The sequence below is a fragment of the Hemibagrus wyckioides genome, linkage group LG28 (genome assembly GCF_019097595.1).
Source record: "Hemibagrus wyckioides isolate EC202008001 linkage group LG28, SWU_Hwy_1.0, whole genome shotgun sequence".
NCBI lineage: Eukaryota > Metazoa > Chordata > Actinopteri > Siluriformes > Bagridae > Hemibagrus > Hemibagrus wyckioides.
Window position 1 is genome coordinate 15,253,265 of NC_080737.1, and position 25,810 is coordinate 15,279,074.

General features: G+C 35.8%; 1 protein-coding gene across 1 annotated transcript; it reads right to left on the reverse strand.

Moving 5' to 3' along the window:
• Positions 1 to 359: 359 nt before the first annotated feature.
• tbx5a (T-box transcription factor 5a) lies at positions 360 to 19,705 on the reverse strand. Its single transcript, XM_058382608.1, has 9 exons — positions 19,319 to 19,705; positions 18,060 to 18,240; positions 17,117 to 17,211; positions 15,420 to 15,539; positions 13,811 to 13,958; positions 10,360 to 10,512; positions 5,885 to 5,976; positions 3,380 to 3,609; positions 360 to 2,434 (listed from the first exon to the last, which is right to left on the reverse strand). Exons 2-9 carry the CDS (start codon positions 18,198 to 18,200, stop codon positions 1,860 to 1,862), a joined length of 1,554 nt encoding a protein of 517 aa, XP_058238591.1. The 5' UTR covers positions 18,201 to 18,240; positions 19,319 to 19,705; the 3' UTR covers positions 360 to 1,859.
• Between the last annotated feature and the right edge of the window lie 6,105 nt (positions 19,706 to 25,810).

Genomic DNA, 25,810 nt, shown 5'->3' on the forward strand with positions numbered 1-25,810 from the left:
ATCTATTCTTGGTGTGCTTGGTAATTCTGGTAGTATCTAGTGCTCCTGAGAAGATGATGATGATGAGAAGTTAGCAGTTCTTTGCTATTATGATGTCACAGGGGACATTGCTAGTGTAGTTATAATGAAGCAAGGGCTTGTTTTCTCACTCACTAAATCCAAAGAATGAATGAATTGAAAACAGAAGTAGTGGAAACACTGGGACAAATGTTTTAATCAAAGGTCCAGAATTTATTGCTGTAAGTTTAACGGTGCAGCTGAGGCAGACACTCGCGTCGGCTAGGTAGTGATCTACAAGATGACAAGTTTGATGGCGTTGATGAATTTATTGGCTTTAAAGCTGAAGTTTGGGAAAGTAGAGTGTATGACCAGCTGAGCAGGAGATGAGAGAGCTGGTCAGACTAAATAGCTGTGTCTATTTAAACTAATAACAGTTTAAGCTAAGGATATGATCACGATCATAAAGCAGACAATAGTGCTGTAGTGTTGTTGGTCATTTTCATAGCCATTAAAATAAATAGAGACGCATGTCACACATCCAAATCCTAGCACTGATCGATATAACTGCAAGAATAACTACAAATTCAAAGTACACCATTTAGATTTATTTCCATTCTGTTTTCTATGTACATTTGTATTTCTATTTACAAATTCTTTTTATATTGTTTCATAAAACTGTCCTTCTGTCACCAATCAATAGGTGTCAGAATTTTCTAAAACAGTCTGTTTTGTTCCTAAAGAAAAGAAAAGGATCTAAGTTAAAGTTACATACTAGAAAAGACAAACAAACAAATATTGCAGATAAAACACTTGATAGGCTTCATAATAACAAAAATAAATACTATTAACAGGAAGAAATGTAGTGACTGTACACCATTATTCCCTATAAACATTCACCTTGAACTATTGTTGTTGTTGTTTAATAAGTAAAGAAATGTCAATTTGACATCTGTATCTTCTTCACTGTCGGGTTCATGTTGATCCAAGTTTTTTGAATGGTGGGTCATTTCAAAATTATGCCAGCTCCAGGGACCAACTGGTCCAGGGCAGCTAGCATTAGCTATGATAGTGCTTCTAAAAAGTAATCCATTAAATGGAGATAACAAGATATGGTGTGTGGTATATGGCATATCTCTGTGTCTAGTAGATGTGCCTTTGCTATAATGAAATATTTTTTCTCATAGTAATCAATTTATACACCCGATAAATTTGTACCATAACCTTGGATGTGTGAAACTACTTCATGCACCCACTAAATATCAGTTCTCCAAACAGAATCTACGAATTTGACATGAATGTGTGCACTGATAAAAGCCTTTGGGACAAATGGTGGAACTGGTGGAACGTGGACTAACTGGTAACACTACATCTTAAGGACATCTCTTTTGGATTTCAGAGTACAAAAACAACACATAACACAAACATCAAGAGGAATAATACTATAAAAATGGACTTTTCTATTTCCGTTTTGTTTTGTTTTTTTTAAAAAAGTATAGAAAATCGGGCCAGTCCCAAGTGCGTCCTCTGATTAAAAATGAACCGTAATTACGTGGCAAATCTTCAGCTCTGATTTACAGAATACAATATACAATTTACAAAACATGGTAAAAAAAAAAAAAATTCCCATAGTATGAATGAATCTTTTTCCTGCCTTGTACTACAACATTCACACTGGATTACTCAGACATTCATTGCTACTTGAACCAAGTTAGAATCTATCCAAGCAGTCAGTTACAACATCTGTGTCCAAAATAAAAATCACATGACCGCTGGTGTGGTGATGAGCTTCGAAATATAAATATACACAAATGCCTTTGTGTGTGCAACTCCAACATTTCATGTAGTGTGTGAGAATCCAGTTAGCTGCCCTCATTCCATTCAGGCATGATGCTTACACTGTGGACAGCATGATACTGGTGCGGCGATAGGGTACGAGGAATACCGTGAGTGTACAAGTACTCGTTCCCCTGCAGGTTAGCGCTAGGTGACTGGATTCCTGCTCCAGGGCTACACTGACGGCCGAGAGTCTGGTGGGGCATCGAGCCCTGGTACATAGCATGGGCATCACCCAGTTGTGGCGAGGCGTGGCCGGCTACTCCACTCAACCTGGACACTAGAGGGCTGGAGGTGAAGTGGGCAGAGAAGTGCTGGTAGGGCAACCGCTCCATAGGTTGCATGGAACAGCTGCTATAAGGGGAGACGCCGGCCCACGTGTTGCAACTGATGTCTTCCAGGCTCGGAACAGCCTCGCTGGCTTGTGAAGCACTGGCGTACATGCACGCCTGCCGCTGTCCAGACTCGGTCCGATAAGGGCCAGTGGAAAGGCCCAGCGTTTGAGAATAGCTAACTGGGCGGTAGTAATGGTCATCTTCGCTCGATGAGCTCTCCATGTAGGCTTTCTTGTAGGAGTGATCTGTGTGACAGTCATCCTCAACTGAAAACAGATAAAATGTGAGGATAAGTTAGTGTTGAAATATCAATAATACTGCCTTTCACTCCACAGGATATATTACTGAAATAAGGATAAAGTTTAGGATGTAAGGGTAGGGATGAAGTGCAACCAACTTTACAAACAATTTAGCCAACAGTAATGAAAGAATACTGTTCACTTTCTACATTTTAAGGGTTTGGAATTTTGGGTTGCCAGTTTCTTCAAATCAGCCTCTCCTTTCATTCAGCTACCAAACTAACTTGTTTCATCTGAGACACATGAAGTCTTTTTAAACTGCTGTATCTTTTTTAACTGCTGCTTATACTGCATCACAGACCAGGCAAAAACATTCAGTCCATAGCTTTATTGCCATGATTCTGCACACATGATGATTCTCACACATGCCCACGACTGGCTAGTGTAACTGTGGTTGGGAGCTGAGAGTAATGCCATACCTTCTACCAAAGAGAGCATGACCAATTTTGCTGCCTTGGCTCCCAACTATGGATGGTTGTGGCATGAAATTCGGTTGGTTTGACCTTTTCATCATTAATAGAACTGCAGTGACCTTTAAAGATGTGATTATAACTCCAAAATTAGTGGCACCCTTCATGAAGTTGGGAAAAAATTATATACAATTATTAAATTATATGAATCTTAATTTTTTTTCTTTTTAAAGTTTATTTGAGATATCCTGCCTGGTCAGGCTGTTCAAATCCGCCTGTCACTGTTCAACAGTATCATTAATACTGGCAAAACGTCAACAAATATTAATTATGGGGTCGCTAATTAGAAAAATCTTTGCATGTGGTGGTCAAATTATATTTACTGGTTCTCATTTACATGAAAGGCACCAATAAATCTGGAGTTGACTGTAGTGGTGCAACAGAAATGGACACAAAGCCGTCATGTTAAAAGTAGTATAAACACCATAAAAGGTCCGCCCACCTTTTCTCTTGATGCAGTGATAGTCTTGGCTGTGATCATGGGGTAAAGGGTAGGAGCTGGACTGAGGCAGGAGATCCTGGGAGGTGTTGGTAACTCCATTCTCGCAGGAGTACTGAGAGCTCATGCTGCTGGGTGTAGGCATCCCCTGAATGTCGCCGCTAAAGGGACTTTGACTGGCACCCACTCTTTGACGTACTGTGCTTCGAGGAACCACTGGATACTCTTTAGTGCTGTTAGAGGAAACAATGATTTCCTGAATTAATGGTGAAAGTCATGCTTGATACACTCTTATCATTGTGCTTGTTCACTTCAAAACCATGAAGACATGGTAACTACCCATTTGTGCACCACTCTGAGCTATTGGGTCTGAGCTACTGGTTGATTAGAATCTGTTTGATTCCAAAAACGTATTATGAAAGCTATTACGGAGTGCACATTTATCACATTTGTAGTTTTGAGCATGAAAAAGTGTGCCTTAATGGTTCCCTGGATATTTAAATATTCTATGCTTCCTAGAGCTATCTCTGATAGGAAAACCAGATGTTGTATTTGCTCATTCAGTCAGTTCTTCAATCAGCCAATCATGTGGTAGCAGCATAATGTATAAAAAAATCAATCATACAGGTACTGGTCAAGAGCTTCAGTTAAGATTCACATCAGACATCTGAATGGGGTGCATGTAAAATCTTTGACTGTTGGTGCCAAATGCTAACTGGTTTAAGTATTATAGAAACTGCTGATATTTACAGTATTTACACAATGATGAAATAAAATAAAATAAAATCCAGTGAGTGGAGGTTCTGTGGGCGAAAATGCCTTGCTGATGCAAAAGGTCAGGAGAGAATGGTGGGAATGGTTTGTGCTGGTGTAAATAATTGTTCTTTACCTCTTAGAACACACAATGGTCACTGAAATAAAAGTTTTCTGACAGTCTGATGTTTGATAATGTGAAGATAAATTGAAGCTCTTGACCTGTATCTGTATAATTTGATACCTTGTGCTGCTGATTGACTCAATGAGCAGGGTTACAGGTGATCTTATTAAAGTGGCTGTTGAGAGTAGAACCCTTAAAAGTGTCTTTGAAAATAACACACAAAGGTTCTAGATTTCTCTTTTTTTTTCTCCCTACAGTGCATGGACAGTATTTGCTTGACTCAAGTCCGAAGACGAGATCTGCTTTGTTTCAGATAAGGAAGCGCTTGAGGACAGAAAGGGCAATAAGACCTTTGACCAGTGCAGATGATAAAGGACAAACGTGGTGTCCGATTCACATCTGCTATTTTAGTAATGATGATATTGATTATATTTGCTTAATGAAATTTGCTGAATAAAATAGCGATTCTATTTGTTTAAAAATATTTGCAACATTTTGCAACTTCAGTTCTCTTTAAATTGTCTATTCCTCTTTGGCATTATAGGAATGTCACACTTGCTGTGGTGATAAGTCCATGCTCTTGTATGCTAATTATAGGACAGTAAAGAGGAGCTATTATTATTGATTACTTCTTCTTTAAATATTGGTTGAAATCTTAAAATTATTGTGAAATTCAAACAAAATAATATCCCATGAGCCTAAAGGAAAAAATGCCAAAAAAGTAATGACAGATAATGTTAACTGCACTGAGGAAAGGCCAGTCATATTTTTTCCTTATGTATCACAAAATCTCATTTTAGAGTGGACACCGCCTTTGTTGGCTGCTGCGATTCATAGACCAGATTTTCTCCTTTGAAAACGTGTTTTTCCACACTGTATGGACGCATGTTATACATCAGTCATCTGGAGTGAATAAGAGGAAAAGCCATGTGGGCTTTGCTTCCAAAGGACCAACTGCAGCACCACCGCAGACAATTGTTGAATATGCACAAAACACAGAGGCTTTGCATGAAGCTGAGATATTGCTGTGGTTTCAAGGCCAAGATAAATCGGCCTCCTTCAAGAGCTACACTTACATCAGAACCTCCCCAATGGGGAGAAGGGAGAGAGAGAGAGAGAGAGAGAGAGAGAGAGAGAGAGAAAGAGAGAGAAAGAGAGAGAGAGAGAGAGAGAGAAAAACTACTTTTCTGCAAATGAACCTTCTGGCTTGTATCTAAGAAGCTGTTTCTCCTGGTTGTGTATGTCCATTGATTAGCACGGCTCTTCTTGGTGATAATTATGGAGCTTGTGAGATTGTTGACTCTTCCTTTAAGGCTCAGCTTATCTCATAATGTCAATCAAGCCTCTTGTCGCGGATGAACCTTAAATACATTGTGTATTTATGGCAGCTATATCTAGCAGGAGAGTACTCAAATGCAGTTAATGGACAGTTTTCGGTACTATTAAATACTGTGAAACATTTGTGCAAGTTTTAATCACTATAGGTGTACATTAGTTCAGAACAGATCACATTAATTATTAAGACAGCTCAGATAAATTAAAATAATAGTTTGTCTTAAAGAAAATCCTGCAAATCATATATTACACTTCACAGATTTTCCTTTCCTTGAGAGAACCTTATCTTTACATACCTCTGCATTCTCGACATACGGTGCAGTTCCATATCATCACTGCCACGAAAGCCCTTGGCGAAAGGATTGTTCTCAATCTTTAGCTGAGTAATCTACAAAACAATGAGCAGACCAGTTACAGATTTTCCTTCAAGTAATTACAAAAGAAAGAAAACCTTGCAAAGGTTAAACATAGATATGTAGCTGTTTCATGGAGGAATGTACTAAATCTGTAATGTGGAGAAAAAAATTTATTTCATTTCATCGTTTTCTTGTCACCGTTATCAAAACACCAATTATTAGGTTTTTTGGCACTGTGTGCTGTTGGTGTTTGCCAGCTGTGGACGGTCGATCTAATAAAACAAAGCTGATGTCAGTCTAAGGTTTTTCCTCTCTACACTATAAGTAAAACCATGTACATGCTTTTTATTAAGTGACCAAACTATAGTCATTTGAGCTTACACCAGCATGCATTTTCATACCCCAATTCACTAAAAATAATAATAATAATAATAATAATGATAATAATAATAATAATAATAATAATAATAATAATAATAATAATTCTTATTAAATAAAATGTAATGATATAATAATAACAATAATATTTTAAAAAATTATAATTATAATTAAATTATAATTAATTAAAAATTATAATTCAAATTATTATTATTATTATTATTATTATTACTATTCATATGTATTATTATGATTGTAATAATAATAATAATAATAATAATAATAATAATAATAATAATATAATTATTATTATCTCAATACATCTAACACAACAAATGTATTGTCCAACCTTTCAATTTCCGATGCATCCTTGATTATTAACATATAATTAGAGAGAGAGAGAGAGAGAGAGAGAGAGAGAGAGAGTCTCACGCAGACGTTGCATCGCATAATGCAAAATATGAGACCCGTTAAACTTGATGATCTGTGCGTTTCAGAAATAAATACAGTGACAAGATTTAAAGTGACACGATTTGGAGAAAGAGGCGTTTTAAGTGTTCAGGCTGTCCAGCTCAGGGGTTTCGCGTATCTCCCACGCAATAACCAGGCTTTCCTTGGCAGGTTAGTTGTTGGCGGTGTGGTGTGTTTCCCAGCAAGACGGGAACTTTAACTGCGTGTTGGCTCTCACTTGAGACCCCGTAAAATATCTTCATGTTGGGACACATTTCTAGGCTCTCGTAAACACACTGAAAAACTTGGCAGGTTGACAAGTAGAGCATTTTGTACGCATTCTTAAATTGCTTAAAAAAAGTCAGTTCAATTAAGTTAAATTAATGTATACATATGTAAAACGGGCTTTATCTAAATTGCCGAGGAAGAGCTTTGTTATCTGCTTATTAAAAATAGTTTAGAATTGACGTATTTATTTGGCGTTGATTAAAACATTTGAAACTTTTGTATACCTAGAAAGGTGCTTATAGTTTAGCTTTATTATTATTATTATTATTATTATTATTATTATTATTATTATTATTATTATTTTACAGCTAAAGATACACTATATACACATTTCCAACTGAAATAAATAAAAACGTGTATTTTATTTTTTTTCCCCATTATGAATTTTTAGATATTGTTCCTTATAATTCTTCCAATAATCTTGGTATGCATATTAATGCAAGAGCGACATTTTCATACATAAATGAATGAATAAATGAAAGAAAGAAAGAAAGAAAGAAAGAAAGAAAGAAAGAAAGAAAGAAAGAAAGAAAGAAAGAAAGAAAGAAAGAAAGAATGAATAAAATAAATCATGTAAGATTCAAATATAAATTTGGGCATCTTGAGTACTATAGTCTAAATAAGAATGTAGGGAATATTTTATAGCTTTACAAAAATCCCAATTAGTTTTCTCTTCAATGTCGCCAGTTAACTCACTGAATATAATCTTTGTGTCTCGTGCACGGAGGGACACACGGACGGATTTCCGGCTCTGAGAGGTACTGAGTTTTGATTGGCTCACACATTATTACCAGTCGTCGCCCCCCTCTGCCTTATTCCTCACAGTGCGCACTAGCACCTGACACTAAACGTCCTTACAACAAGGATGTGAAACAGACACTTCAGGAATGTTTATTTAAATCCCGACTAAAGGAAGTCTGGAAACATATCGGAGAGAATTGAAATGTACTTAGAACCAACCCAAACAACACACTTGGCTGTAATGTAACAAGTGGCCTATTAGGCAGTAGTGCACAGATCTCATTAAGTGCCTCTGATCGACAGTCATGGATCACAATAATCTACTTAGCAGCATGCCTACAGCAGTAAGCCCACTGACTACTGACCCTGTTACAGAATATCAAGTTTAAACATTTTGTTTAACACCCAGAACATCAAAATCACCACACTTGTTTGCAGATTGTGAAAATAAACCTTTAGAGTGTTTTGAAGAACCGTGAAACTCTGCATAAATGGTCAGAATCGAAATTGGTTGCAAATGTTCAGAACAGTGATAAATGAGCAGAAGGTAGCTGGACCTATTTGATTTCAAACTATTCAAAGATACATGCTATTCTCACATGGCCTACAAGAACGTTGGTGTACCTACTACTTTAGATAATGCGATTACATTTTAACCTTTTTGAGGGAGACCGCGGGGTAAAATAAGTAGGAATAAAAAACATAACAAGGCGACAATTCTGAAACAGAAATAATTTAATTTATTTAATTATTTTAAAACCACCGCATAGAGTGTAGTGTGCGATTCTTTTTTTTTTTTTTTTTAGAAAATGCATTTTCATGTAAAAATGTTAAATGAATTGGTGTTCTGTATTTTTGTCAGATAAAATAAGATATTTTTGTTAATTATCTCTAAAGGTTTTGTTTTTAAAAAAAGGCCACGTAGTTGAAGATTTGAAAGGAATCATTTCATAAATTGTGTTTTAAGATGAGATATGACGGCAGATTTTTATATAGGAATAAATTTAACAATTCGCTTTGTATATAATTAATACAATTGTTAAAGGTAATTGATAACAATTTAAACGAGAGGGTGAATGCTTCAAAAGAATACGATGACATAAGTTAAGAAAGAAAGAAAAAATCCAGCGTCAGCTCAACGCCTCGCTCATTGACTCATGGTTGCACCAAATGACTTTTCCAGACATTATGTCCATGAAACTATTTTTATCCAAATTTAAGATGTCTCAGTAAACGCTTTAAAAAATTTTTCATTTCTATTAACTTTATGAAAACAAATATGAAAACTTCATTTATGAAGAAAGAAAGAAAGAAAGAATTTTTAAATCTTTCCATTTTTTATTCTGGAGTTTTTATTTCTCTAAATGAGTCCCATTACATTTTCTACATTGGATTTGACGATATTTGCTAACTTACGTCACTCTGCATATTTTTGTACGCCAATTAAACTGGTTATTTTACAGCTAGAATTTCAGGAAGGTTTGAATAGTGACAGCGTTAGTGTATTATAATAAATCTTCGGGCATCCACATAGGCTTCTGTAACATTAGGCACTTATATGACTGTATTATTAGTTAACAGACAATAGGGGGCATTATTATAAGGAAAAGCTTTGTGAAGCTTTTATTAGAATAAATCTTATGAGCAGCTAAGAATGTTCAAGTCCAACAGATTTCTTTTATCTGGAGCCTAGGTTAGAATATACAAATTTGCCAAGGGTGTAAACCAAGCTGAAACTAGACAGTTATCCCGAGAAATGTTTTAAACAGCTCGCAGAGATTTGTGTTGCCTTTAAAACCTTTAGAAACCTTAAAACTCTCGTGTAGGCAATGGATAAAAGAAAGTCATCACTGCACAAAAAGCAAACACCAACAGCGTTTTGCGTTTTGTATCATGTAGTTGCAAGCAGGAATATTAAAATATAAAGTAAGCATTAAAATAGAAAACTATTACCCAGTAAAACTAACATGTAGCTTTTCGTCTCTTAATTACAGACAAACAACTTAAAAACAACAGCAAATAGAAAAGATGACTATGCTTAATGTTTTCAATTAAATGTGGAGCCGAAAACATGCAACAAAACCTGCTGTGGAGAAAATAACCAAAATATTCCGCAAAAGGACATGATAAATGAGAAATTAAGTCATAGCTTGTGTGTCCCCGATTACGGTTTTTATTATTATTTGATTACATTGGAAAAAATTAAACAGCGAAAACGTCGCTTAATATTGTCTTGAGTGAGCAGGATATAAAACACTGCATAAACGACCGTGCATGAATGATTTTAATAGAACAAATCGCTTACTAGACATTAAGCTAAGAGTATTCTTGCATAAATAACCTAGCAATATGTAAGCATAGTTTTAGCCTAATGATCTTTGAATAAACCAGTGTTCAACCCACTCATCTCCAGTCATTCAGTAATCTTTCATGCACTTTTACTTTACTCCTATTTTTATTAGTGCAATGCCTGATCCAAACCAACCAAAGGCAAAATAGAAAAGAATATGGCTAAAAGTTATTTCTTGAACTGCGCACACATCATCTCCTCAACTTACCTTGTGGTTCTGGTAAGAAGTGACCGCAATGAACGATGTTTCGGGGAACACATGAGTGCAGAAGGCGGTGTTTTTGGAGCCGAACCCGTTATTTTCATCCGCCTTAACAATGTGGATCCTCGGTTGATATTTATGCATAGAGTTCAAAATGATCTAAAACGCAAGAAAAAGGACAAAAGCTCGTTATAGCAATTTTCAGAAAAGTTTAAAGGTGGAACAGATTCAGGTTTAAAGGTTCAACAGATCTTAAAAACAAATAAGACCCTTGGCACTATTTGTTTTCTTGCAACGCTTTAATCTTACGCATACAGCGTGTATGCATGCACGGTGTTTTCTGTTCCATAACTGCGATTCATTTGTTTTCTTTGTTTTGACTTCCTGTGACCTGTTGGGAGTAAAGCACTCGGAGTAGTTTTGCGGCATGGCCTGGCGACACCGAGACGCTGCTCACTCAGTTGAACTTGAGCCCTCGACTCAAAGCTGAAGTCCCTGTTATCCATAGAGCTAAGCCTAATTGTACTGACACACACAGGAGTCACGGACATCACCCGTGAAGAATCAAATAATGCCTTCTAATGGTCACTTTTACGTAAAGATAACAAATCAAGCAAACTCTGCACTCTCAAAAAAAGGACAAAAGAAAGAAAGAAAGAAAGAAAGAAAGAAAGAGCACACCTTTTGTAACTTTAATATGGAAGCTATATTCAGCCTATAAAGAAAGAATTTAATAAATAAAGATTATTATTATTATTATTATTATTATTATTATTATTATTATTATTATTATTATTATTTTTGTTGTTGTTGTTGTTGTTGTTGGCCTCCAATTGCTACAGTGATGAAAATCACAATTCATGTTGGTAAAATTAGTTTGTTTCTATAGTAATTATATGGATTTAATTCAAAACTAAAACCTAAAATGTAAAAAAGGAAACTTTGTGCCTAATATATGCCTAGTATTATGCCAGTAATATGCCTAATATTTTAATATTTCATTCATTATTATATGTTGCCCGGGGGTCCCAGATTTTTTTTTTTTTTTTTATTCCACTAAAGAAGTCCCTGGCTGCAAAATGGTTTGAGAACCCCTTGTCTGGTCTAGAATTTTTTGTCAAATATTACACTTGGACTCATTCACTGCCCTGGAATTCCTTTTCCAATCAAAATATTAGCCTAATGACACTGTTAGAATATCTGCTTCACTGGCTCACTGACTGACAGGAGTAGTAACCGGTTGCAAAGCTGAAGAACATCTACAATATTGACACCAGACAACTAGTCCCCCATGCATTACCCTTATGGAATGATTACAGAGTTAGATAAACTATACTTCTAATATAACACAAAAAATGTACAACATAGGTTGTCAAGTACAAATTTACTGAAGAAGAAAACTCCCATCACTCTTGTAATGTAAGAGCATGAAGCTTTGCAAAGCTTTACCACAGAACTACATCACGCTAAGCTTTTGAATGTGAATAGCGATCAGGCAGAAGACAGTTTTTCTTGCATGCTTGTGGTGGGACCACCCACTAGGAGTACAGCATTAGTGTGAGTTTGGTGCCCTGTTGGTCTGTATCTTCATTTGCCCTGATAGTTTTTTATGATAGCAAAGGATCACAGAGGGCCCTGAATGCTTGCCCCTCTCTTTCATGTCCCTGACATCACAGGGATTTTGAAACCGTCCAGATTAACAAGTTTTGTATACCTTTGTCCATCACTCATCTTGCACTATCATTATAACATAAACAGTTTGCAGCACTGATATCCAAACTCCACCTTGTGACTCAAATATTTCTAGAAAGAATGTGGAATGGTGTTTGGTCCTAAAAGTGATCAAAGTGGATTAGGGGAGACAAAATGGGAGACAGTTGTAACTTGGAATACTCAAAGCAAGTATGCACTCCCTGGATAACTATCACATTTCACTAATGTGATCAGCTCTGTCATCATTAATTGCTGTTTTCCATTAAGTCTTGAGGTGAAGTTTTATAATTAGAGCCTAATTAAGACCATTTCCCCCAAACTGAGCCAATTGTATGCATTTCATTAATGGATCCAGTCCGTTACGCTACATATTCAGCTGAAAGGCTAAGTTCAATAATTATTCATGGGGATGAAATTATTTCAAGCACCTGGAACAACAAGTCGATAGATTGTTATTTTGGTCGAGAAACCATACTTCATTTATAAATCCCAGGTTGCTCTTTCAGGATAAAAAAGGAGGGAGATGCCAAGAACCACTGCAACCAATCAAAAATGCATTCTGGTCAAAAATTTACAACACTGCTCACATTCCATCTGGAGTCCAATTTCATTTTGCCAGCTGGGGTTTGGCAAGAAAACAAGCATGATTAACTTAAATGCAAAGCAACGGAAAACTTGTGATCAGCACTAAATAGTGACATGGGACGATGCCGCATCTTCACAGTGTAGCTGTATTTATATAAAAAATAAATAAATAAAAATCAAGCATTACAGATTAAAATGTTCCCACACGTCTAAACAGCATACAGGATGTTTAAACACAAAGTTTTCTGGGTGATCGTAAAGTTGCAGTAAAATTATTTTAATAATCTATCTCCCTTAATCTATGTCTCATCTCAATTAAAAAAATTCTCATGCATGGAAATGTAGTGCACGGTACAATCATGAGACAGGTAAAATGTCAGAACTGTAAAAAATAAATAAATAAAACTAACACACACACACTTTTTTATTATGCTCACATCCAAGTGCACGTGCTGGTCTGTGAATAAGCCCAAACACTGCATGCTCGAAAATATTAAACAACTGAGAAAATTGTGAATCAAGGCTACAGAGTGCTGACCTCTAATATTAAAAGCTACAAAGCCATTTCTGTTGTATCTTGTTAGAAATATTACGACAGAGCTCATCAACAATCTATTTTAGACCACGTTTTTGCGTAATTTGTGATGGAGTAGAAACGCAAAACTTCAGCTTCTAGTATCTTACCGATACTATCTTCAAGTAATAGATCACGCTTTTGGAACAACAAACACAACTGCTATATCGTTTAAAAGCCAAAAACAGACTAAATTTATAATGCGGTGTTTCGAGTACATTAAAAGTGCGTTGCCTACATCAGAGGTTCTTTTAATTATGATTGCCGCTTATTGTTATAGCCTATGTTCTGGCATTTGTCAGTGACGCCTGCTAAGAGTCGTATTCACCTTCTTCTCGATTTCCGATGCTTGCAATTGGTTCCAAAAGCAAGGCTACCTAGTTGCACCTTTTTAACAGAATGGTCTTAAAACGTTCACAATTTTACGCAATTTATGCATGCTCCAAGTCTTTCGGCCTGAAACGCGTTTAGACAAATATTTAAATATGCGCAACAGGAGACATGTTTAAACCTCGGCTAACTAGGTTCAAAAACGAAATAAAGCACAGAAAGAAATACAACAAAGGAAGAAAAGTGTTTACTTACATGTCCAAAAGGATCGAGGTGGTTGTTGGTGAGTTTGAGTTTCTGGAAGGAGACGAGCTGTCGCATCCAGTGCGCGCCTGTGGCTGGAGAATCGGGATGCACATACAGCCTGCCGGGCATTGCGGGTTCTGCCTTTCCTGTCACTGACCTAGTACACACGCCAAAAATATCAGGACATAATCAGTCATCTGTACCATATAGTTTTCATAACATTTCCATTTAAATCTAAAATCCATACAAAATACATACTGTTCTACAGTATGCAAAGGTTGGGGGACAGAATTACGCAGCAACAGGTATATTCAGATACCTTAGATTTCAGAGTTTATGTTTGAATCGTGTAGTTTTTTTTTTATCAAATCAAGTTTGAGTTTTAATAATAATAATAATAATAATAATAATAATAATAATAATAATAATAATAATAATAATAATAATAATAATAATAATAATAATAATGAGTCTATCAAATGGGTCAGCAGGTGTATTGGAATTCATGTCCACTCTGAAATAGGGTGCGAATTTCCCCCCAAAACCTAACCTAATTGACGCTTTTGTTTGGCATGGCTCATTAGCCTGTGCAATGGCATTCTGACACAAATTTCTCCCTTCTGTCATTTTTTAAAGACCCGTTTGGTGCGCTAACAAGAGTGCGTTAAAACCAGTAGCTGGCTAAGAGCGCCATTAGTTCCAGTGCTTGCATAGAAGGGATAATTATCAGCGATATTGGCATGTGGTCATCCTCACTGAATAACCTTACATTTAAAACCGCTGATCCAGAAAAGAGCGCCTCAAACAAATCTAAATTCTGCGTCGTTTCTGTGAGCAGAGAGAAAGAGAGAGAGGGGGTACATATGACGAGTTTAAAGAATGGGTTTCATAAAATTTTGGCCAGTTTCTTAAAAAAAAAAAGTCATTTCACTTGTTTGGCAGTTACATCTTTTGCCAAAACAACATCTTAGCCTATGCTCCTCATGCAGGTACATTGGAACACATCTAGGATTGCCAAACTGATTTAACACCACTAGTATCTCCAGGTTCTGGGGAAAATCTGCAGCTATAAAAAAATATATAAATTTTAGCCAAACTTATCAATATTTGCCTAAATCTATTCATATTGATTTGTTGGTCTACTGACTGTATGTATTGAATTTAATACGTGTTTAATGCAAAACCAATACAAGATTTTTAAATCTTCCAGATTAAACACCATTCATAATATGCACCCACATTTGGGATGTAAAATTTTGTTAGCATTCTGTACATGTCGTGCAAGGAGTCCATTGTGGTCTAAAATGTGAGGCAGTAAGAGGTTAAAGGTTGTTTCATGGAATAACTAAATGTGGTTGAAACAAGAGAAACGAGAAATGCCTGCATTTTCCCCTCTTACGAAGCAGGCAGCCGCTGAATACTAAGCATTAGTAGAGGACAAAATTGGCAAGGCCGAAAACTTTCATTTCTTGGCTCGAATGTGCCTCCGGCTTCCCGAAACTTCCAAAAATATTCTGCTAGCCTCCTCTATAGAGTGAAAACAATTCTGTGTAAATATACAGCAGTCCTACAGTTAACTCTATCGTGCATAAATAACTTTTAGAGGTGTGATACGAACCATTTATTATCGGCGAATTTATAGCGGTGGTCGTCCGCTGGCACGACATCCATCAGAAGAATGTATTTCGTTTTGGGGTTCAGTCCAGTGACCTTCACTTTGAAGCTCGGGAACATTCGCCTGTAGATGAAAATGGGAACATTATGGCATTGAAAATAGACCTGGAATTATAACACAATGGTTAAAAGTGGGATTTCCCTCTGTCTCGAGAAATGTTTATTTTTATTCTTGAGACTTGTGTAATTTATCAGCAATAGGCATTCGATTAATATAAATTAAATAATGAATCAAATATAGCATTAGTGCACAAGATTTGTTTGGACTTTTAACGACACTTAAATATAATAATAATAATAATAATAATAATAATAATAATAATAATAATAATAATAATAATAATAATACAATTGTTGTTATTATTGTTGCTGCAGCTGTTTTTTTGTTATTATTATTTTATATAGCATTTTACATTTTATGAGACATTCCTGTATACCAAGCTGGTCATTTCAGCCCACGCATCAGTTTGTTACTCGTTTATGAGTCAGACATTCTGTAACATAAAACGTTCAAAAAGCATGAAAATATATGGTCACCATAAACGAATTGGACTGCTGTATATTTTGTTTTGTAGCTGTGGAAGTGCATTGCGCCAATTCTGCTAATAAGCAGCAATCCTGTTCCAGAGCTTCATGAAATGTGCAACTAAGTTGATCTTTCTCTTTTATTAAGATGTGAGGTAGTCGTATGCATGCAGAGAAATCCATGCATCAAGCCTGAGCTTGTTTATGGAGTTGCAAGGCCGATTGGAGTCCAGAGAAATATAGGCCTTCGGGAGTTGTTTGAATGATGTGGGAGAGATGGCAAACACATTTAAAACAAAGAATTGAGGGAAACGATCTGAATATAAAAAGCAGCCATTTTCAAGTGTTTTGGCGAAACAAGGATCTCTCTCTTTCTCTCTTAGAGAAAGTTTCTGAGACTGTTACTGTAATAAGTAATAAACAATAAATATTTAAGTTCACACACAGGTCTTGGATTGTTCTTTTATTTTGTGTTACACATTTACGCCTCAAAGCTCACTTCAAACGGACTCTATAAACGCAATATAATCAGACAATTCTATATTTTTAACGGGTTTATTCTTACTCTAGGCTATAATGCGACAAAAGCAATTCTGATGCAGGTTTTGCAGCTGCAAATACAAACAACTAAATATTACAGCAACAACAGCAACTACAAAAGAAACTTGTAAAGGTTGTATAGCAAAAGAGAAACTTCAACTTGAAAAAGTGCACTTCAAAGCTTCACATAATAATCCTATAATATCTTTGGCCATCAAAATGATGGTGTGAGCTCATAAGGGGAGAAACTGGGATTAGGCTTATGTAAACCACATAGTAATACTGTATACAATAATATACAGAAAGCCCTCGGTCATTGTACAAACACTTAAAATCCACTCGAGACAAGAAATTGATCCTATGGAAGATAACGCAAAAGACGAGCAATTATCAGTGCGAATTGTATTTTGTCAGTCGGAATTCGGATATATATGTTTAGATATCAAGGGAATTCGAGTAAAATAAACTTTATAACCATTAACTGACTAAAAAAGACTGCATTTGCTTCATATATATTTTTGTGTATAGTTTAGAACAAAATGTTAGTTATTGTGGAAAAAAAAACAAGCGACCTACCTCCCTGCTTTGGTGATGATCATTTCCGTTCCTACTTCATGGAATTTCACCCACAACTCACGTTCGTGTAAGTAAACTTTTATTCCTTCCATTCCCTGCAAGAGGACACAAAATTCAAAATGGAGCATGAACAAATATAGCACCGTCATCTGCTGGAGCCATTGAGCACCACATGCGGAGCATAACAAAAGACTGAAGTTGCGCAAGATAAAAATAATCATCAAGAAAACTTTATTTCCCACAGTTGTTTTTGTCAAGAGTGAACTGAGGAAAGTATACATTTTGTACTGGAGCAATAAAATAAAATACAAGTTAGAATATTACGCCAGTTGTATTAGAGAAAACAAAGAGCTAGGAATAAACTGAAAATATTAAATCTAAATATACAGAAAGTGTCTGCATAGTGTTAAATAAAAAGAAACTGAGTAGGTTTAAAAAAGAGAGACAACGTTAAGACTCCCAAATAAATTACAACAGCCAATAAATACATAACTAATTAAAATTTTTAAAAAAAAGGAAAAAAAGAATGCGTGTGTACTTATTACACATTTCCGTATTTTTGTTCTGCACCATTTTTAAGTGTTTCTTACTGGCTAAATGTCAGATATGAACTTTATTATTAGTCAGTTAATGCACATTACTTAAAAACGTGAGGTATTGTTAATAATTCATTAGATTTGTTAGTTCTGCCTGGAAGTATACTAAGTAAAATCTACAACTGAACGACATAAAAGAGCATCACTCTATGTATTATTTCCACATTTCCACACTGTAGTATTTCTCTGCAAAAAAGGCCAAATAAAAGACATTAAATAAGGACTATTATATCCTATCTTCATTTACACACGCCATATTTAAATAGATCCTTGATGTTTCCTAAGCCTGTAATCAGTGAATCGCGCATGCACGCACACATACACACACACACACAAGCAACCCTAACCTGTTGAATGTAAGTTGTTTGGGATGATGGAGATTTGCTGGAACTTCCATTTTGTTTCTCCGCTTTACTCTCGTGTAACTCCTTAGAATCAGGATCATTTGGAGATTTTTGTAGCCCAGAACCTTCTTCGTTGTCAGCCATGTCAGAAGGCCTATTTCCACACTGCTTTCTACGCTAAAGCCTAGATGACAGAATTGTATTTATATATATATATATATATATATATATATATATATATATATATATATATATATATATATATATATATCAAAAACATCAAAAACAAAGAAAGTATGAAATCATCTGTAAGTGACGGCGAAAAACATGTTTTGAAAGACGTTTTTCAGCAACACACAGCTCTTCAAACTAAAAATAAGCGTTATGGGAAAAAAGCCCAGGATACAAACTGAAGCATTTTTTAGAAAGATAGCTATTTTAAAATACAAGTGAACCAATGGGTCTTATAATTGCAAAATGCTATAAACAAAATAAAACAGAAAAAACAGAAACAGAACATATTCGCTTTCGAGAGCTAAATTGAAGGGCCTTCTCTAAATCCTAGGAACACACTACATTATATTTAACTAAGAAATCAACAGCGAGCTATTAAAAAAATGACAGGTATTTATTTCCATAGTGAGCTCATATTAGACTGCATATTCGATTTCAGTCTTTCCATTAAATAATTGAAAAAAAGAAAATTAGAAAATTATGATTTTGGAAATCAGTTGAATCAGTTATAATAGTCACTACTACTAAATTATTATTATTATTATTATTATTATTATTATTATTATTATTATTATTATTATTATATTAAGATATTATAAAGCTAATTTAATAAGGTTACTAATAGTAGTACCACTACTACCACCTCCACTAATATTAGCAACAATAGTGCACATAACTTGTAAAATAATATAAATAATAACACACAATACAGACGAACTCGTCAGTGATAAAGTCATTAAGCAAGAATGTGATTAAGTTCATGCAATGCTTCAGGCTTTGTAGGCCATTTCAGTTGGAAGTGCCACAACAGTGATTGATTATTGACGATCTGCTAAAACTAGAAGTAAAGGAAACGATTTTAAAATCTAGCACAGTTTTTAAAATCGAGCACAGTGCGATTAGATCATGCGCGTGAGCATCAAAGGAACACTCACATTTTTGTTGGGGGCCTAGATGTGTCTATGGTTTACTACAACACTAGTTTAAGGCAACCAGAAACAGCAGAACAGCTTTGGAAGTCCTTTTACCTTGTACACAGTTTGGTGCGGAATTCCGTGATTTTCCGTGACGCTGTTTTTAATGCGACATATATCCCAAGCTCACGGAACGCTACTCTTGGAACCCATGGATTTCCTTTCCTTTAGTTCCACAATCTCCGCCGACTGAGTCTTCAAGCTTCGTCCAAAAGATGGTGAGGATGGAGATCTCGCGCAGACGTTCACACCGAGGTAGCCGTTTTTCCGCGAGCCTAGTGTAGCCGATACCATCGGCTAAGGAGTACCATCACGTCTAGGAGGCCACTTCTGTCACCGCCTTCCTCGTCTCTCTCTCTCTCTCTCTCTCTCTCTCTCTCTCTCTCCCTAGCACTCTTTCTCTCCGCCTGCTGCTTTCAACTGGTCAGCAAGTGAGACGTTGTGGAAAGCGGAAGCGCCGTGGACACGCTGTGCCGTAATGGCATTGGTCCGCCCCTGGTTTAGCTGTCCTCAGTCTCTCCACCCTCTCTCTCTCTCTCTCTCTCTCTCTGTCTCTCCTCCTCTTCCTTCTCCATCCTCACACAAAAAATAAATACACAAATTCTTAAAGTCGACCTTCTTAAGGTTCTTAAAGGCGAGCAACTAACGCAAATGATCTTGATAATCATCACAACAACTATATATATATATAATTTCTGACACATATTGACTTAGCCAAGTCAACACTGATCTCTTGGATGAGTGTGACGTGTAACTGAGTTTTGTCTTGGGTGTTCAGTTAAAATGTTATATACATAAATATTTTATATATTACATCTTTTGCAACAAGAAAATATAACAGCAACAAATACGCAATGATACACTCTGAATATCTGTACAAAATTCTATTTATTTGTATAAGTACTAGTATTATATACGTTTTAGTATAAATAAACGTATTTTTAGCGTGTATTCTAAGCTATATAATGCAGATCAAAACGGGGGCCTTGACCTTATTTTTGCCAATGAACATCCTTGCATCCAGCAACCAAAATCATTTATGATAAAGCTAATCCGATCTCTCTAAAGAGTAGAGTATTTGTGCACAGTGTTTAAGACGGAATTTAGTCAATACGCCGCTAAACCGCTGTAACACTTGTGAGTGTCACTTGCAACGTAAGCATGCACTATGAAATTCAAGTCACCACAAACTAGCCGGTGACAAATGAGAACCGGATACACCAGGAACTAGATGCGTCAATCTAACAGTTGAGGTGAAACCAGTGGACTATTATCCCTGAGGCTACTTGTTTTTTTTTTTAAACACCAATCACTTCAGCTTGATGTTGATCCTGCAGTATTAAACAAAGGCTGCATTTACTTCTTACGTAATGGTGTGTATGACTTATGCGTCATATATATACAAAAATATCCCCAAAAATATCACCAGGAGAGAGTCGCTTACTCTGTTTTACTAAACACACACACACACACACAATTTTACACGTCTTCCACAATCTGACTGAGTTGGCTCTTTAAACAGCTGGGAGAGTAATGCTAGTTTGTTGATGGAAGGTCGATTAAAACTTCACTACATGACTTTGTATGCAGAATAACACGATCATTTAATACTTGTACTTCCAAGAATATCTTACATTTAACAGACGATACTGAACGCACTTTCACGCACGCACACACACACACACACACACACACACACACACACACACAGTACTGATACAGGCTATAAGGTTGTTTTCCATTTAGCAATCTAGCAAAAAGAAAAAAAGGTTAAAAAGTCATATAGTAGGAGTGGTAGTAATAATAATAATAATAATAATAATAATAATAATAATAATAATCACACCACAGTTGCATAAGCACCCGAATGCAAGGCCAAATAGAAAAAGCTTATAGGAAAAGTTTGAACTGTGCTAAAATGCATGCTAATTTAATGCAAATATACTCTCACTACTTTGCTATAGAAAAGTTAGAAGCTGAAAATGTTGTCCACTACATCCAACACACACACACACACACACACACACACACTTCTTACACAATCTCACTGAGTTGGGTAAAGCGTTAGCGTTTAGTCCTTCTCTTAAGGATACTCTCGCAACAGGTTTCTAATCTGCAAAAATACAAAGTGCAACAACCTAACGTCACAACAACAACTAATGACGAAACAATTCGTCAATTCGCATTATACGTTCATTTGAACCACTTTGATTAGAGACAAATTGTTGAGCACTGGAACATACAGCTACTTCATCAGAATGTCAGAATGTTTTTGGTAACAAACTGAATTAATTTTGTAATAGTTTTTGACATGCCATTATGGGACATACACTGTATACCGCATGGCACCACCGCATGGCAACTTTCACTAGACATAGCCAACGTGTGTCCTCACTAATATTTGTGTGTTACATTTCTAGTTACTTCTTGGAAAATGTGGAATCTTTAAAGATCCCAGGAAATCTTAACAGATTGTAGGTACAGCCTAACAGCAGTTTTCCCTATCAGAAATGTTTCCATATATTAACTTTTCTTTTTTAAAGCTAGGAAAACTTGATTATGCAATGAACCCGTATAGAAATAGCCCCGTATTTCCTAAGAGTATTTCCAGCAGAACAGTCAGTCATCATTAGGCTGTGTATGCTTTTCTGTTATTATTGTCTAATTTTAATACGCTTGACCTTGTCGAATAAAAAAATTCCTACTTGACAGATTACCATGTCACTGTCAATAGGTGTGACAAAAAGTTTAAAACAAACCATACCACAAGCTTTAGTGAACTGTTAGATTCGAGGTTATATTCAGATGGCCAAAAGCAGACAGCTGATGCGAAAAATATTGGTTTATTTTGGCATGAATTTAAATGATGTAGGTAACGCGTTAAAAATCGTACATGTTGGCGGATAACTGGAGTGGACCACAGTCTGACATAATTTACAGTTCTCTTTTTTAAAAAACCTCAAGCAAACACTAATAAAAAACAGTTTACTTCTATTTAAATCGTGTCGAATTTTTGTCTGGCAAAATTATGTCTTTTGCTTTGTAACTTATGTTAATGTTCCATTAAAAAAATTAAAGGAGGTAAAGCTATGCAGATAATTAATAATTAATATATCTACATATAGCTATGGACTGACATGAAAAATCATCTATATAATTGTCAGAACTGAAAGTAAATGAACTGTTGCGATTTGTTTTTCTAAAAGGTGTAGGTTATTGAATTGTTCTTAAATATCTACCATATATGCAAACACATTTTTCATTTATGTTCTCTTCCATAACCTAGCATCTCCTTATGATCGGTTTGAAGGTATACTAAGCTTACTCTACAAATGTTATTTTATTTTAACATCCGACGAATGAGACTTTTTGATACAAATCCTAAACAATGTCATTTATTTTAAATAGTACTGTATGTAACACTGACATTACAGTGGAGACTAGAAGCAATCGGAGTCGCACTAGGGATATCTCATTTTAACTACTCGTCTAACAAGCTCTGTTATCAAACTCAGTATTTGAAGTTTCATATCCATATTTTACCGTCATAAATATTTGAACAATTATAAATAAAATAGGCCTTATTTAAACAGATGTGGCTGCAGCTATGAATGTTACTACTATAAGATATCATCTGTACCGAACGGGAAAAATATTGGTCAGTATCCTGTTCTTCAAGTAAAAACATTCTCTTAACAACTAAAATAAATGCACACGTACTGCAAATTAAAGCCGTTTAAAACATTTTGCCGAATCAAAATACAAAACAAAACAAAACAGAATTCTCTATAATGCGCAGTAGAATAAAACAAATATTACAATCGGAATGATGCGTAAAGAAGTCTCTGAATGAAATAAACAATCCGTTATGCCTTATAGGTTTGCCTTGCTAAATGTTAGAGCAAACAAACAAACAGAAACAAACTATGAAAGTCATTGGGGTATGCGTAAATAAAGACCTAAACAACACCATTAAGCTGCTCTAATTTCGTCTTCGACTTTTAATGAAACTCTTTAAATAGCCTACTTTCTGTAGTTTGTACTTATTTTCGCTAAAGTAATGTAGGCTTTCATTCATTCATTCATTCATTCATTCATTCATTCATTCATTCATTCATCTTCAGTAAGCACTTTATCCTAGTCAGGGTCGCAGTGGATTTAGAGTCAGTCCCCGGAATACTGTGCACAATGCGGGAAAACACCCTGCATGAGAAAAATAAGTCCGTCTCAGGAATATTGATATATGTTTTAATAATTCCTGGAAATTGATTGATGGATGAATCAGGAAATTAGCATAATTACTATTAGTTAACCATCACATCATATTGGAATTAAGAGTTTACCACAAAACATGCTTTATTTATGAAATACAAAACAACTGAATAATGGTAAGTTTGATCGCGTATTTTTTAGGGAAGGAAAATCATACTTTATTATGCCTTTATGAATAGTGTGTCTCTTTTTATTAACTTGAACGAAAGATTTAATATTTGAAGTTAATGCCACTGTTTCAGAACGTCTTTCTCTTACATTAAAATAAAAAAAAAATTAAATCAGAAATGAAAAATGATTTTGTTTCATTAGCATAGTTTTATTGCAGAGTTTCAGACAGATGTTACAACAGATGTGCCTTGTTGCACACAACGACCTTATACATATATGTATAATGTGTGTTTGTATATATATATACATATGTATGTATACATACACACATTAAATTTATGTATAATGTCGCTGTATAGTGTGTGTGTGTGTGTGTGTGTGTGTGTGTGTGTGTGTGTGTGTGTGCGGCGTGTGTATACATATAAACACAGCATTTGAATGACAGTTTCATAATAGCAAATTCATTTTCTTGAAATACTCAATTCTATTTTGGGTCATATATGTCAGCCATAGGATTCCCATCCAATTACTCTGAGCATATTAGATTGCTTATACTGAAATACAAATGAGAGTAAATCCTCTGAACTTGGCTCTGAGTCATTTGTGGTAGGGACTAAGCTGAATGCACATATTTGGAGAAAGAAATAAAGAAAAAAAAAGCATATAAAGAATGAGTCACTTTAGTGAATGCCCATGGAAGCATGGTGGAATGAAAGTTACTACTTCCGAAGTACTGACGAGCAGTATGTGAAGCCTAATCATACTGGTGGGTATAATGAGGGAGCACACATGTTTGGGTAATAAGACAGGGTTAAGGTGGCAGCTGGTTGTAAGTTGGATGGTGCACACATTAACTTGCCCAGATTGGCCTCCATGAGGAAGAAAGCAGTGCGAGCAGAGAAATGAAAAACAGGCCAAAAAGACCCACCACGGGTTGAGTTTCCATAAAATCTGTTATGCCTCTTGTGTATTATGCTGAAATACTCCCTCACATATACATATATATAACCCATGCATGTGCATATATGCTTGTGTGTGTCTGTGTGCTCTACTGAGAATCAAGAGTAATCTACATTTTGAGCTTGTTTTGAATCATCAGTGAAGGGAAGAAATCATAGCACCTAATAGATCTTCCATATATGAGAGACATGTTCCTAATGGGGAGAGCTACGGGATTTGACTTTTAAGTCAACATCAACACTCAGCGCTCATATGTATCGCATATCTGAGAGGATGAGTGCTGATCTGGATATTGTTTATGCTTTTTTTCTCTTCTAATGAACATGGCTAAATAGATGAGGCATGCATATGTGCATAAAAGTGCATGCAGATTTAAGCCATGCTTGAAGACAACTCTTATACTGGAGCATGTTTTGCATTTGTCATTAGGCTTTCTTTCTCAAATTCACTAGACACTGTGGAACATCCTGCCATTCTTATGTCATTGAGACATTATCTGGAATATTTAATGTTTAAATGTAGTTTTGTGGTGTAGTATTGATAGCTAGTACACCATCAGTATTATTTGTATAGTGGTTTATACAACAAAGTAGCTTCACACAAATCAACTAGCCCTAATGAGCAAAAAACATTTGGTAGTGAAGTAGTGGTCAGGCTCATATGGGAACCTGAAATGGCCACACATGGTCATCCAGTAGGGCCGAATGTCCCCTGTTTGCTTGTTCCACTAAAGGCTCAGCTGATAAGGTATCTGGGGTCTTTACTAGAGCACAGTGCTCAGCAGCGTCGTCCCCCATACCTCACGCCTCACTCACAACTCCACAGCCTGTCTGGGGCCAAGGGCTCTGGGGTTGGTGGGCCTGGGCTGACACATTTCTGCTAACAATCACATCACACGGACCAACATTCCGCTTTCCTGGTCCCTTGCTTTTTTCCCCCCATTCATTTCCACAAGCATCCCACCAATGGTTTCATCAAACCAACACACTCCCTCCCCAACACCCTCACACATATATACCATGTAAGCATGTACACATACATGTACAAAGTCCATAGGTCATGTAGGCAGTGATTGCTCAAAAATGATAACCATTAAAAGAGCCACAAAATGTTCTGACACATTCTGGATTAAGATATCTTTTGTATTTAGTTAATGTCTTTGCATCACTATCATAAAATGTTATAACAGTGCATTCATTCTGA

What these genes read in the sequence shown, in the direction of transcription:
- tbx5a (XM_058382608.1), bottom strand. Translation starts at nt 18,200, where the DNA reads ATGGCTGACAACGAAGAAGGTTCTGGGCTACAAAAATCTCCAAATGAT. An exon ending in CTTCTTACCAGAACCACAAG is followed by an intron (nt 5,977 to 10,359) that starts GTAAGTTGAGGA and finishes ATTGTTTTGTAG; the next exon opens with ATTACTCAGCTAAAGATTGA. An exon ending in TCACTGCATCAAGAGAAAAG is followed by an intron (nt 2,435 to 3,379) that starts GTGGGCGGACCT and finishes ATCTGTTTTCAG; the next exon opens with TTGAGGATGACTGTCACACA.